The 16,060-nt window shown below is 33.3% G+C and overlaps 1 protein-coding gene across 1 annotated transcript in view; it reads right to left on the reverse strand.

The window, feature by feature from the left end:
- LOC103276307 (liprin-alpha-2-like) overlaps positions 1-15,819 on the reverse strand; it is a gene marked incomplete at its 3' end in the record, with an annotated part of 232,173 nt that extends 216,354 nt beyond the window's left edge. Inside the window, exon 1 of the mRNA XM_008073712.1 lies at positions 15,405-15,819. Within this exon, the coding sequence (XP_008071903.1) occupies positions 15,405-15,485 (81 nt within the window). The remainder of the gene's footprint in view (positions 1-15,404) is intronic.
- Between the last annotated feature and the right edge of the window lie 241 nt (positions 15,820-16,060).

The following is a 16,060-nucleotide window of genomic DNA, read 5'->3' on the forward strand; positions in this document are numbered from 1 at the left end:
CTAATTTTTTAGGGAGAAACTGGCAATTTATCCAAAATAATTTAAAATACTTTTAGACTAGTCATTTGTTTTTGACAAAATCATACTTGACAGGAACAGTTTTATATTACAGCTGAGGAGACTAGAATTTTACATAGATATTATCATATTTCAAATATAAATTATCAACCAGTGGAAATAGGAGTATCAATGATTATCTAATTTTGTTACTCAGGATAATAAAATGCTTTATTTACTAGGCTATTTTCATCTGCAGATTTACTTAATATGGATTAAAATTATTTCAATACAAAAGAGCATTTTTTTCCAAGGAAGGTAAACATGAAAGATATTGTCTTTCATAAAATAATTATTCTAACTTATCAGTTTGGTACCATTAACATTTCTATGCTTAAGCATAAAACTGTAAAGTAGCAAAATATTCCACTTAAAAAAAAAGCTTTAAGGAGTTCTTTCTTTTATGTTTTCTTCTAAATTTTCTCCTTGAACTGTTTGTCTAATCTATGAAGGTTCCTATCTTGTGTAGAGTATTAGGAAGTAGACATCACCTACATTCTTGTTTTTTCTCCAAGAAAAAAATTACATTCATTTAACCAGCATACTATGAGTTATGACTGATGAGTGAGTCATCAAAAGAATCCAAAGAAAAGATGTTACGGTACCTGCTGACAAGCAACATAAACATGTACTGTGTAAACTTCAAGGGCACCTGCATAATTACCACTTGTATACCTAACCCTGACTTGTACCCCATATCTTTAAAATGAAAAATGAAAAAAAATACTTTCGAGAAGAAAGGCCTTTAAAATTGATTTAATGTGAAAGTTATTGATACTTTGAAATTAGACTACTTATGAGGAAGAAGCATTGAGATAAAGCAGCACCAAAGATAAATTTCATGGAGAGAGAAGCAAATTTATTTGGCTAAAAAGGCTACATAGGCAGCAATGAAATACATATGGACAGAATAGGTCACCATGAACTTGTTCTGAGATGACAATCTGCCTTTCAACCTTGGCAGTTGTATTAGTTATCTACTGTTGCATAACACATTATTCCAAAATTAAGTGACTTCGAACAATGATTCTTTTTTATCTCTCACTGTTTTTGTGGGTCTGGATTTTGGAATAGTCAGTTTAGTGGTTCTGCCTTGGGACTTCTCATAATCTTACAACCAGTGGTCAGCTTCAGAAGTGTCATCTAAAAACCTGACACCTGTTAGAGGTTCCAGTTTTAAAGCGTTTCATTCACATGACTGGTAAGGTAGTGCTAGCTGTTGGTTGGGGGCCTTAGTACCTCTCTATGTGGGCATCTCCACAGGCTGCTTGAGTGTCTTGACAGTATGGCAGCTGGTTTTGGAGCAATTTCATGAGAGCAAGGTGGAAGCTGCAATGCTTTTATGATCCTATTTTAGAAGACACAGACTGTCGCTTTCACTATATAATATTATTCACACAGAATGAATGTGTGAATAATATTATATATTATTGATACTCTAATTGAATGAAGGAGGGATTTACACAAAGTCAGAAATTTCAGAGGTGAGAATTGTTGGGGTTGTTTTAGTTGTTACCAAACAAATCAGACATTAATAATAAAATTATATTATTTATTTTGTATCATCATGATGATTATGATGATGAGTGTTTTTTATTAAAAAGGCTACTATGTATTTAGTAGTTTACATCATTTCTAATCTACATACAATTCCTTTATATCATTTTCAATCTTTTAAAATTTCTATGGGATAGGTTTTATTATTTTCATTTTATAATGAGAAAACTAAAATTCAGAGTAATTAAACAACTTGCCCAAAATCACATAGTTAATAAGTGGCAAGATATATGATAATATGATTCCAAATATTATACTATCTTAACTATACCATGATGTCTCAGAAAATACTGTCTGCCCTGGGCTGATCCTGGTAGATATTATAGGTGCCTGTACAGTGACTGGTATATCTCTTAAATGAAGCACAGAGGGCAAGAGATAAAGAGGTTAATCAACACCAGTAATTCAGGTACTTTGAAACATTTTTTTTCTACAATAGAAAAAATACATTTAAAACCAATGCTCATTTTATAATATTAGGATAAGATTGCTAGTTTTCATCTCATTGAAGTTACACTGAAAAAATTCTTGGGACAAGTTCTTAGTGAATTTTAAGCCAATCATAAGTCTTTATGACTGCTTTAATATCACAATTTTTGTATGAACTTGTGATTTTGAACATTTATGAAGGCAAAACTGACACTCTATAGCTTTTATTATTGAGATTTAGCAGAAGCCATAAAGATAATGAACAAACTTACTAAGACAGATTATTTTTGCATTTGAGAATTGTGTAGTCCAGAAATAGCTATCACAGAACACTCCTCTTCTAATGACCACTCACTATTTTAATCAAGCTTTAATTTGAAATCAGAATCTAAAAAAGAAACTTGTCACATTTACTGTGGTAGATAATTTAAAGCTTTTGTTTCATTTTAAACAGTTTCTGAGTGGCAGACAAATCATTAATTAAGAAGAGATGAATATCGTTCTTGACATGGAAACATATTAAGTCTGAGTTTGGAAATTCCTTGACAAACATATGCCCTAAAGGAGGTATAAGCTAAAGGTCATCATTACAGAGGTCTGGTCCAAAATCTAATTAGCTTATTATAGTGTAAAAAAGTTGTCTGGGGTCCTCACAATTCATACAATTAAAGTTACAAATTGGCCTATGAAAGAAATAGCTAAATGGCTTCATCACACTAAAATATAAGTGTTTCTAACCAGGAAGTCCTTGTAGATATTTACTACTCTTCACCAGTTGTACTTCAAATAGAAAGTATCTTTTATAGTGCTAAAAATACTCCATTTCCTATACACTGTTTTCTAATTTGTAATACTTTTGCATAGGTATCACCTGACCTGGGATTCAGTTTTAAAATACAAATTCCTTGGTCTTTACATATTTTCTGAATCATCTCTGGAGTTATGACTTGATAGCCTGCATTTTTTGGATAATTATGTATTCTCAAGTTTGAGAATCACTGTAAAAATTCCTAGAATCTTTTCCTCTGATCCAACAGAGAGAGAAGGGATAGAATAAATTGCAGCCAATAACATAAAACCTGAAGCTCAAATGTAATTTCTGGAAAGAATTTGAATTGACAGCTAACAGGAAGTAATTATATTCTTCAGAAACAAAGTATTTCATCCAAGTATTTGATACTTTAATAATAATATTAATACAGTGATGCTGTAGGCACACCTTTTTGCACTTGTGCATGTTGGGCTCCATGGTGAGCACTTTATATGAGGGAACATCCAAAACAAAACAAAACAAAAGAAAAAGCAGAGGACTGGCCCCTTGGAGTACAGGCTTCCTTCCCCTTCTAGGTGAGTGTTCTAGGAAGCCACTGGTATCAGTGTATCAGCTAGCAATGTTGTGAGAGGCTGCATTCAGCTTCAGTGAATTTTTTTTAGAGATTTTTCCAATGCATTTGCCCATTTCACGATGTGTGCTTTACAGGAACAACTTACCCACATCTCATGGAGTGACCACAGCTTTGGACCAAAAACGGCCTGACCCCATCTCACAGTGCAACTTTTTTTTTGTTTTCCTAGATGAAAAAAGTCCTCAAAGGAAAATGTTTTGCCAATGTGGAAGAGGTAAAACAAAAAATGACAGAAGCACTAAAAGACATCAACACTGATGAGTTAAAAACTATTCCGAGCAGTGGAAAAAGCATCTCAGTAAGTGTTTTGTATCAGACAGAGAGTACTTTGAAGATGACTGAAGTTTAAACATGTAAGAATAAATAAACAATTTTTGTAAATAAATTCTGGGTTTTGGGGGGTCCCTCTCATAAATGTTTTATCTTATTCTACCTTAATGATGATTTTTTGAGGTTAGTATTACTATCTACTCCATTTTTCATATGTAAAAAATGAAATTAGAAAGAGTTAATCACCTGTACAGAAGATGGCAGAGAATGATTTACCCTCAGGTCTGACTGACTTCAAATGCTATATTACAAAGATTTAGTATTCAATAGTAATAACCTTAGGAAAAAGTTAGATATTTTGAAAAATTGAAGTTGATTTTAATGTCATGATAATGTAGAACATCAAACAGATAGAAGTAGAACATCTAAGTTTATGTAAAATTCATATGAAGTGCAGAGATTCTGATATCATTAAGTGGACATTCAATATGAATGAACATAGTTATTTAAAATTTGGAAATATTTTTAAAAATTTATGTTAAAATCCTTGCAAAAATACTATTCAATTATAACTTCTCTCCATCAAATAAAAAGAATCAACAACAGACATGCGCACAAGATCATTAGCTTAATTAACAATATTCTGTTGTTTAATTCATATTTTACAGACACAATGTCAAATTAAATCAATAAATTCAAAACATAAAACTTGGTACAAAATATACTTTGTGACCTTTGGAATAATCACATGTATCCCTTATATATTTAGACATTTATTGAACACCCACAATTTGTTCACCTTATAAAAAAATTTTGTGTCTTTAAAGAACTCACCAAATAATGAGGAAACAGATATGCATACATAAATTAGATTTGTGGTACTTATTATGATAGAGGTAAGCACAACGTTATCTAGATCCTCACCAAGGGAGGGGTCAACTTAAACTGGAGGACGGTGACATATTCATGAAAGATGCCTACTGCACTGAACTCAAAAGAATGAGTGAGATTTTGGGACAAGGAAGTCGGAAATAGAGAAAGAATGCACAGAAAGTGTTAGAAGAAGTGAGGAATATGGAGACATCATGGAAACCTTTTATGTCTTAAAATAAGTCTAAAATCTGGTTGAGCACAGTCTGTGGTGTGCCTTGTTATGTAGGTGGGCCAGTGTTGGAAAGGGGGGTGGGGCAAGCCAGGCTGGAGGCCAGCAGATGACAGCACATATACAATGAAATGAAGTCCAGGCCAAGCACACCAAGACTTTTTCTGCCTTGAATTTCAATATTGAGAAGAGGGACATTAGTCAAGTTAAATTATCTGGTGATGACACTGTGAAGAGACTGCCCTTTAGTTCCTTCTTGTAGAGATTCCAGAAGCTACTCTGATTCTCTGGGGTCTTAACTCACAGGTTCTCTGTGTGAGGCTCTCCTGTTCACACCATTTAAATTGCTAACTCCAACCCATCCTTCCCACTTCCTGTGCTCTATATGTCTCCTTAGCATCTATCACCATCTAGCATACAACACATTGTGCCATTCATTTTGTTTATTATCTTTGTCATCCTATTAGAACATAAACTCTGTGTGTTTTTACTTGCTCGCTGCAATTTATCCTGTGACTAGAATAGAACCTTGCACATCATAGCTACATGCATCAATAAAAGTCCTGATTTTATTGATTTTCTTTCACTGTTTCCCATATTATTTTAATACATTTTTACATTAATATATTTAATTCATTTTTCTTTTGCTTAGTGTACATCGAAAGCAACAAAACATAGTTCTGTTCAAGAGTCTTAGCTGAACAATGTTTTTAAATGTATATAATGCTTTCAAAGGTATTTTATCATCAATCGTGAGAAATTTCTTGGTTATTTTTACTACTTTAAAAACACAGAAACTGAAACTCGATGGAATTTAATATTTGCATATTCACATCTGTATAACCTATTGCTCTTAAATCTGTATATCTTATTGCTACAAACATGCATGCCATGTTACTATGCCAAATAATGTAGGCAGTTGTAACACAGTGGTAAGTCTGGCTAAACATAGTAAAGGCACAGTAAAATGTGGGTATAAAAATAAAAATGGCACACCTGTCGAGGGCACTTACCCTGAGTGGAATTTGAGGACTGGAAGATGCTCTGGGTAAGTCAGCAAGTGAGTAGTGACTGAATGTAAAGGCCTAGGACTTACTGCCACTACTGCAGACTTTAACCTCAGCTTACTGTAACTTTGTTACTACATAAAGTTTTTCTTCCCACTTTTTGACTCTTTTGTAACAACACTTAGCTTAACAGAAATACATTGTACAGACAAAAATATTTTCTTTCCTTATATTCTTTTTTTTTTTTTTTGAGTTGGAGTTTCACTCGGTTGCCCAGACTGGAGTGCAGTGGCCGCTCCTGGCCACCGCAGCCTCGACCTGCTGGGCTCCAGCGATCCTTCCGCCTCAGCCTTCCAAGTAGCCGGAATTACAGGCATGCGCTACCACACCCGGCTGATTTTTTGATTTATTGTAGAGATGAGGTCTCATTGCCCAGTTGGGTCTCGAACCCGCGGGCTCAGGCAATCCACTCACCTCAGCCTCCCAAAGGTGCGGGATTACAGGCTGAGCCACCGAGGCCGGCTCTTTCTTTATATTCTTATTCTATAAACCTTTATTATTTCTCCTCCTCCTCGTCCTCCTTCCACTCCTCCTCATTATTATTATTACTTTTTAAACTGTTTTGTTAAAAACTAAGACAAAGCACACACATTAGTTTAGGCCTACACAGGGTCAGGTCAGTATCATGGTCTTCCTCTTCACACCTTGGCTTGTTGGAAGGTCTTGACAGGACGACATCCATGGAGCTGTCATCTACATCTCCTACGATAACAATGCCTTATCTGTAATATTTCCCAATGCCTTATCTGTAATATCTGGAACTGTTTTACTGTTAACTTGTTAACTCTTTTTTCTTTTTTTAATAAGTAGAAGGACTACTTTCTAAAATATTGATAGAAAGTACAGGACAGTAATATAGAAATCAGTAACATAGTTGTTTATTATCATTATCAAGTATTATGTACTGTACATACTTGGATATATTATACTTTTGTACCACTGGAAGCACAGTAGGTTTGTGTACACCAGTGTCACCACAAACGTGTGGGTAATGCATTGTGCTATGACACTGTGATAGCTATTACCTCACAAAATGATAGGAATTTTTCAGCTCCATTATCATCTTATGGAACTACTGTTGTCTGTGCAATTTGTCATTGACCAAAATGTTGTTAAGTGGTTGCATTACCAAGTGACATAACATTGTCATTCAGAACTGTCACCTGAGCATCAGGTTTATTTTGTAGAAAACAACAAATAAATATGATATCTTCTATTAATCTTCTGTCTTTTCTTCACCAACAGAATATTTAAGATATAAGAATTAAGTTATGCTCATTGCTTTCTAGTGTCATTGTCCAGTTTTCTATTTAACTTTTATCCATTTCTGTTTTGTGATATAACTCAAAATATCAGTTTTTGATATTATTATAAAATGCTAATAATAGTATTGAGTCATTGACTCTTAGTAAAAAAAGTTTCTTTAAAACTTTTCATGTCATACAGAGCACTTTGCAATCAAAGTGAGCTTTTTTATTTTTCATTTTATCTATGTTTTAAATTGTAATTTTAAAATCAGCCAATTTTACACCAATTTTACAAACTGGTGATTTTTTCCCAGAGGTGAGAAAGCAGGAGTTTATCAAGAAGACAAAAAAGCTGCCAAGCAAAAGGGGACCTGAAAGAGGGTTGCCCACTAGTGATTTTTAATTGCATTTGTATGCGTGTAATACTAAGATGATAATAAAAGTCATAATGCAAAATGGCACACTTCAAAAGGAATTCCAAAATAAAATTTAAAAATATATTTAATATCAGTGCTCTGGAAGCTTTTATTCTGTAAGAACAAAAATACTTTATACAAAATTAAGACCCTGACAAGTTAATTTAAAATATTTTGATAAACTTTCTTCACCTATACATAAAGTATTTAAACTGGTATTTGTGCTCATTTAGCATTTAATTTTTCCAAATTTAAGATAAGCTAAGAAGAAGATTATTTATGAAGTAAATCATGCTATTATTTATAAAGTATATTCATCATTAAAACAACAAAAGCTAATCTTGATTGAGTGCCATTGTTATTGGAAGTAAAAACTTTATACAATATTTCATAAATATTCCATTGAGCATTCACAATAATTTCATGCCCTAAATTCTCTCATTTTTTCAATAGTTTAGGAAAGTGAAAATAGATAAATCATGTCACTTGCTCATAGACACCCTCTAGTAAATGGTAGAACCTAGTCTTGAACCATATGCTCAATTTCAAATGGTATGCTCTTAACGGTGATGCATATTGTAGAATAACCCTTAAAATTTATAAAATACCTTTGGGAGGCTGAGGTGCGTGGATTGCCTGAGCCCGCGGGTTCGAGACCCACCTGGGCAGCGAGACCTCGTCTCTAAAATAAATAAAAAAAAATCAGCCAGGCGTGGTAGCACATGCCTGTAATTCTGGCTACTTGAAAGGCTGAGGTGGAAGGATTGCCGGAGCCCAGCAGGTCGAGGCTCCGGAAGCGGCCACTGCATTCCAGTCTGGGTTACAGAGTGAGATTCCAACTCAAAAAAAAAAAAAATTTATAAAATACTTTGAAGATATAAAAGGGAAAAATTAAGAAAACAGTGGGAAAATTAAATGTGAACTAGAATTAGAGGTAAATATAAGAACAGAATTATGTAATCAAGGTTATTCAATTTATAACAATTTCTATATGTTCTTTTAAAGTCAAAATATTTTTGTCTTTCTGTTTACTCCAGAGAACAGAATAATGTGCTATTGTGACTTTTGGATAATTTTCCTTGTGGCTACTCTAAGATTCTTGAGTGCAGAGACCAGGTGTTTTGTTCAATATTGTCAAAGTCTGGAATAACAGGGGCTTTCAACAAGGTGTGCCAAAGGATTTAAGGAATTAATAAAAAAGAACTAATTTGGGGCAGTCTCCAGTTTACACGTGAATTTATTCAATCATGTAAAAAGCATAGACACTTTCTATATGACAGGTATTTGGGTAGATGCCAATACACAAGTATGGGTGGTTAAGTAAAATAAATTATATGCTCTCTAGGAGTTCAGTTTAGAGGTAAAGAGTGGAAAGTGAAAAACTAAATGTAGTATAGTAATGCAATACCATACATTAATTATGTTATAGAAGTATAACAGAAGAATTTATCTTAATTAAGGTTCATGGATGATATTATAGGATGTGAATGAAATAGAATATAAGCCTCCACAAAGTATTTACAAAATAAAATAAATACACACATTCAGGAGCCTAGAGTATCTGATTTTAATTAGGTTTGGAGGTAATGTTCAAGGAGAGATGAAAAAGAAAATAGCTCTCAAAATGCATATGTAAAGTAAACCAAGCACTCAAAATAATGATAATTGTGTGCTAGTCAACGTGTCAAAGCGCTTCTTTTCTCCACCCCATGTACAACCTCCTCATTCTCTGTTGAAGTCATTTAATCTATTTTCACAGTTTTCTATACCCCATAAGCAGATGTCTCCTGCATTCACATCTACCACTCAGACCTCTTTCCTGAGAGACACACCTTGTGTTTCCAACTGTCCACCTCGGTCTGTACAAAACATTGTTTCCCATACCTGCTCTTTCTCCATATTTGTCTCTCTTTCACTAAAAACTTTGGAAGTAATTTTGCCTTTTCTTCTTCTGCCTCTTATATTCAGCAACTTAATAAATTATTTTAAATGTATCTCTTAAAGACTTTTCTCTTGTCCTTAACTTCTCCTAGCTTACATTCTTGCCACCTCTAGTGTAATCTATGGACCACACTTCTGGCTGCAGCTGCTGTCTTAACTGCTGACTATTGGGCTCTTTGTAACCACCAGGCATTATGTTCAGTGCTTTAAATGCATTATCTCAAAAGTCTCCTAAATTGTTTCCCTACTTCCAATTCCCTCCTCCTCCAGGCATCACCTAAAATATAGAGCTATTTTAGCTAGGTATAAATGAAATATATTTGGGCACTCCAGCTGGGGAATCTTAAAACTACTTACGTGATTTTAAAGAGGAGGGCATTCTAAATCAGAACACCTGCAAGGCCTATATGACACCAAGAAAGATAGTCTTTTTTAAGTTTGTAATTCAATTCATCACCTATCTACTAATCATAGCTTTGTGTTGGTCACTTTCCTTGATGTTAGTGAAGTAACAATGAGAAGGACGCAATGCCTGACCTCATGGAACACACAATCTGGCAGACATCTACTAGGCAGAGACTTCTGCAAATAGGAGAGTTAGAATTTCCTGTCTAGAGTCCTGGGACTATTCATTGATTGCTACAGTTGGCCTCACTGATATACAGAGCATTCTTAAATAAACACAAGTGTATTTTCATGACAAATTTTTCTCTTGTATTTCTCTTTAATGTCTTTCAGTGCAATTTCAGTTTATTAGCAATTTGGTTATAATAAAATATATTTCCAACCAGGAGAAAACTGTATCAAGAAAGAGTAAATGAAGAGGCATAATTAAATACAAACCTTATGTTTAAAAATCCAGTAAGGTTATAGTGCAATACTTCGATGTCATGAAGCCAAATTTCTATAAATATCTGCCTTAATCGATTAGCAGAATTAGAAATTATGTAGTTTAGAGTACGATTTAATCGTTAATTGTTTAGGCAGCAGAAAATAAGGGAAAGAGTATGGACTTTTGTGTTCTATATCCCTGGATACAGACAGAAACTCCATTACTTGCTCTCTGCATTATTAAAGTCTATTTGGGTACCTTTTGTGAACATTTATTTTTTCATCTGTAAACTAGGGAATCATGAAAACTCATTTGCATTTTTTTTGAAAGCTACTGAATTGTTCTTTCTGTTCCAGTTCAATTCCTAGCCAAGGCAACTTTGAGTATTTTAATTTAACAGCAAATTTGAGCCTGTTACTCCTGGCTAAAAATCTTTAAATCCCAAGTCTAAGATCTTGAGGATGACAATCAAATCTACCTTTATAATCTGGAAGTTGCACACTGTACTTTTAGCTATTTTTGGTCTTCAGGTTATGCTCCAGTTATATCAAATATCTCTTGTATTATCTCTACCATTCATAATCATGAATGCATATGATGGGTGACAGAGAAAAATCTTGATTTACTTAGTTGGAAGACTCTTCTTATATAATTAAGTAATCTTAGAGTCAAGTGCTACTTTGTCTTTACTATTTTTTTTTCAAACACATGACACATGGAAAGCATTCTGATAGGTATTTCCAGATGAATTATAAATTCATCAACAATAAGTAGATATAATGTACCCTAAATAATAGAAAATAATGGTGGACTCTCAGGTAGCAACAAATGATAGAATATGGAAAATCTGGTTCTTTGACGAAAAGCTAGAATTACCTCAATCTTATTTGATTATAAAAATATAGTGCTTTATATCAATTACCAGTGATATCTTTTGAGTAAAAATTCATCATTCAATTGAAATCTTCAGTTTACCTAGTAGTCTTCTACTTGTATATGTTTCATGTGCTAATCTTATCTGCCAAATATGAAAATATATACTGTTCAAATTTTAAAGTTTTCTTGATAAAATAAGACAAATTCCAATTAATACATAATGGTAAAGAGACATAAAGAATAGAAATATTCTCCAAAAAGATTTTAGCTTGTTACCACAGGAATATATTTAAAAACAATAAAATGAAAGCTTTTCTTTGATCACTCATGTAACTGTTACATAGTTTGAAGAATCCAACTTTATATGGTATATGAAGTCTTACTATTGAATTGAACATTTTAAGATATTGCTCCTTTTAATATATAGTTATGTCTTACTAACTGCCTGTATAGTTAAAAGAAAAATAATTTGTTACTTATTGTGTTATTTGCTAACACTTTATTCATTTACCTTTTAAATATATGTCCCCAGCTTATTAAACAGAGATAATGGTGGTACCTATGTGTTAGGGATGCAGCTTAATAAAATGTTTCTTGGGGATTATAACAAAGCATAAAAATTGTTCCAACAGTGGTATGAACAGGCAAAGGGGAGCAAGGAGAGGCACTTAATACAGTACATAGGAATGGGTGAAGGCGTCATGGAGGAGGTAGCATTTGAGATGAGCCTTTAAGAAAAATTTTTCAATGGGAGGCTTAGTGAAGAGGCAAAGAAGATCACAGAGAAGCAAGCAAATAACTTTCTGAGAAAACAAGTAGAGCAGTATGTTACATGTGTCCCAAATCACAAGGGGTTTTTAATGTTAAGCTGAGGAGATAAACCTTATCCTTAAGGAGACGAGATGCATTACGTATTTTAAGCATGGAAATGAAAGATGATGATGTTTCCATGCTTTATAGTAAATTGTTTTTCTCCTTCTTTCAGTTGGTTTTAGAGAACAAGAGTTAGTCACTTTTATACACAGTCCTGACAGATAATATTATTAATGCTAGGATTAAATGAAAGAAATGTATCTTAAACAGAAATAATTCCTCTGTGAGCTCAAAAGATAAAAGTACTTCTATCAGAAAAAAAAAATCCTTGGTTTGAAGACGTGGTTTGCAAACTTTTTTGTTTGTATTTGATAGTAGCACCCTGGTTGTTGTCCATGAAAGCATGCACAGAGATTCTATGGAGTTATATATATATATAAACATTATGAACCTCAAAGAGTGTTTCTATTCTCCACTGCCACTGACAAACTCCCATGAAAGCTTAGGGTTGTTCAGACATGGTCTGAAAGATTGGGTGAAGGTATGACTAAGAAATGACAGGAGCCATAGTGGTGGCCAATACATCTGGAGGATGAACACAGTAAGTAATGAATAGCCAATCTGAAGGGTTAGTAGCCAATCTGGAGGGTTTTAGATGCAAAAATGAAGCTATAAAAGAGCAAGTATAATATCACATTGAGACATTATTTTTGTGGACATAAAATTAAGGAGAATTCACTGCATTCTAATACATAAATATATTTATTTCCTTTTGTTTTAAGGTAGGTTTGTCATTTATACTTATTTGAGTCCCATAAATTGACAATTCTAATGCAAATTAATATTGCAAATATTATTTCCCTTAGTAGTATTTAATATTAATTGTTGCCAATCAAAGGGCATTCTAGGTACCTATAACCTAGAACTCAGCTTTTTGGTGATTAGTAAGTCATCAAACATATGGTACAAATTGGGTGTTAGCAACATTCAGGGCCCAGGCACCTTTAAATAGAAAAATGCAGGAACAAGTGTATTCACAGTAATATAAAAGTGATAATTTACATATATGGGAATTAATTTAAATAGACTGTTAAATATTCTACATAAAATGTTTTTGCAAGTGTTGATATGACTGTATTTGTCTAAATTAAAATGCAATAAAAAATAAAGTCTTGTACTTAGAATATGCTTCAGCTTATTTGTTGCCTCTTCACCTCTGAACTACTGAGGACAAACACATTCTAAATCCTACTTTTAAAATTTGATAATGAACAATGTCAGAAAAAAATGACAGGATATTTTGGACATTTAATGAGAAGCTTTTAAACTAAAATCCAGTATTATTCATACAAAGCTATCTTAAATGTATTTGCATATGTTAACTTCTGTGCTAGAATAATTTTAAGTAGGCATTAAACTCCCAACTCCCTGATGCAGAATCATTTTAGAAGTACATTTATACCATTCCATAATGAGAACTGCTTCTGAAAATTTTAATCATTTTCATGAGTTTTTTTTGACAAGTGGTCTGTACAGTATCTTCTTTATTTTTATAGTATTTCAACCAAAGAAAACATGCTCCCTTCAATGTTAATTTATATATGTAAGAAAAATAATTATTTAATTAGAAAATAAAAGTCAAGTCAACTATTATAAACCTTTATCTTCATGTTTTAAAAACAATCTTTCTCTTTTTCACCAAAACCCAAACCAAACAACAGCAAAAAAAAGAGAGAGAGAGAGAGAGAGAGAGAGAGAGAGAGAGAGAGAGAGAAACATCAAAACTTAAACACATTTTGCCTATTATCATAAATCTCAGGGTCAAATATCAATTTATGAAATTAAAAATGTTGGAGAATAGACTTTATATCTGGCAACATTTTAGATTTTATCTGAATGTACATTAGTACACTATTACACCAATTTAAAAAAAGGAGTGGTTAAAAAAATCCTGGTGTGTTTTTGAAGGAAGTCACCTGCCAAGAAAGGTGTCAGTAAGATCTTTACTGAAGGAATTGTAAAAATCCTGTGTCATGACTGAGTATATGGAATTTACTGACCCTTAAACTTTAAAAGACTGAATTAGAATGCCTAATGTCAAAAGCTAACCCAAAGAGCAACTACAGGATATTGTAAAGGGTGTTTATATCTCAGTGAAAGGAGAAAAAAAAGTAATAATTTTGTAGAACAGCCCCAGGGCACTTGCATTTTGAATCACTGCCACAATAAGCAGATCACCACTAGGAAGAGAATATATTCTGTGAAACCACAGACTTGCACTATCAGTAGACATCAGTGTAAAACAGGAGAGGCGACAGGATTAAAAATAGAAGTATAGAAAGGGGCGAGAAAAAGAGTAATTATATCTACTGCCTACAGTTTGCAAATGCAAGAGACTTATAATTCAGACGTGCATTTATACAGAGCACCCTTTAAAAAATTCTCACTACCTTTACCCTTTACTATATTAATTCTCTAGGTCTTTCTACTTATTTTTTCCAACACATTCTAACTATACAACCGAAATAATTAAATGTCAGGTTGTTTATATTTCCATACAATAAGACACACATAGAGAAGAGGTTCATTTTCCCTTTGCATGTACTGATGATATGACTGAATTACAAAGTAAACCTTAGTACTGAAAGGCGCAATTTGAAGATGAAAATGAGGTAGAACCTGATTTACTGTAGACTTAACCATTTTCTAGACTGATGACTGATTATTCACAGGCAGTTGAAATACATTTAGTAGCTAACAGCTTTGTAACTAACATTTATATTTATAGTATAAATCATTTTGATTTTCCGATAACACAGAAAATCTTTTATTTAATGAGTTTCGACTCTATCTCAAATTGGAAATCATGCTAAACATGGTACTTAAGCCTCCAGTATTGTTTATTGCTCATATATTACACATATAAGAAAATTAAATAACAGGATTGTGTTCAGCTATGTATATGAAATACAAACATTTTTCTAACCAGAAGACTTAGTTTGCAAAGTTTATAAAATGGCTTTCAATTCTACTCTTTCTGTGATGCATAAGGGAAGTAACTCTACAATGTTCACCATATTATAGCCATAAATAACAATATCAGGAGACACAACACAGCTCATAAACCCTCAAGGATGATACTGTATAAGATTTTAAGAATTCCTGTGGTAAATCGTGCTCATTCTTATTTTGCTTGAATTCACAGAGAATCCTAATGTCTTCCTATTTCCATATTTTAAAGCAGATTAAACTGACATGCACATTATTCATTCCATACATCCTCTTTAATACTTCCACACTTTTCAGTTGTTCTTTCTCTATATTCCCTGTTATTAAAAGTTTGACTATATATTAACTTCCTAAGTAGTGAAGCCATTTAAAGCACACTTACTTGAAAAGTGTAAAACCGGGTCCCATTAGGAGGATGCACTTTAGGGGAGCCAGAAACGGTGTTCATATCCGAGAAAATCATTTCTGATCACAGAGACAATATAATCCACAAGGAGCTACAGAGGCAGAGCAGAGAGCTTAGCGTACAGATAAATCCGTGCATGCATTGAGGGAGACTAGAGGGTGAAATGAAATCTGCCCCATCCTTCTTAGATACACAGGGATAGCATTTAGACTCTTTCTTCTATATTTGAAATCTAAGCTGAAAGGTCATCAGCCACCAACCTTTGTGCAGCTAGTTCTTTAGAACATACAATGGTTTTTTAAAAAAATTAAAAACACAGAAGGAAAAAAGCAAGAAGCAACAATAAATGGAGCTTGTGCAGAATCTGGCAGTGCTGTGGACCTGCCCATCTGTTCTCAGTGATAATCACCTCCCTCCACCACAGTCTAGCAGAGTGATTATGCTAAATATCCTGGTTAACCAATAACATACAGTTTCATTTCAGGGAAGCATGCATGGTGTAATTCAGAGGACCTCTTCTGACTAACCTGAAGCATGTTTCACATACTGTTTAAAGCTCTATTTAGCAACCAATTGTTGTTTTATCACTCTAATTTCTGTATATAACTCCCAGTTCTTTCTTAGTCACTCCC

This window comes from Carlito syrichta, unplaced genomic scaffold, assembly GCF_000164805.1.
Source record: "Carlito syrichta isolate Samal-C Ts95f unplaced genomic scaffold, Tarsius_syrichta-2.0.1 Scaffold316030, whole genome shotgun sequence".
NCBI lineage: Eukaryota > Metazoa > Chordata > Mammalia > Primates > Tarsiidae > Carlito > Carlito syrichta.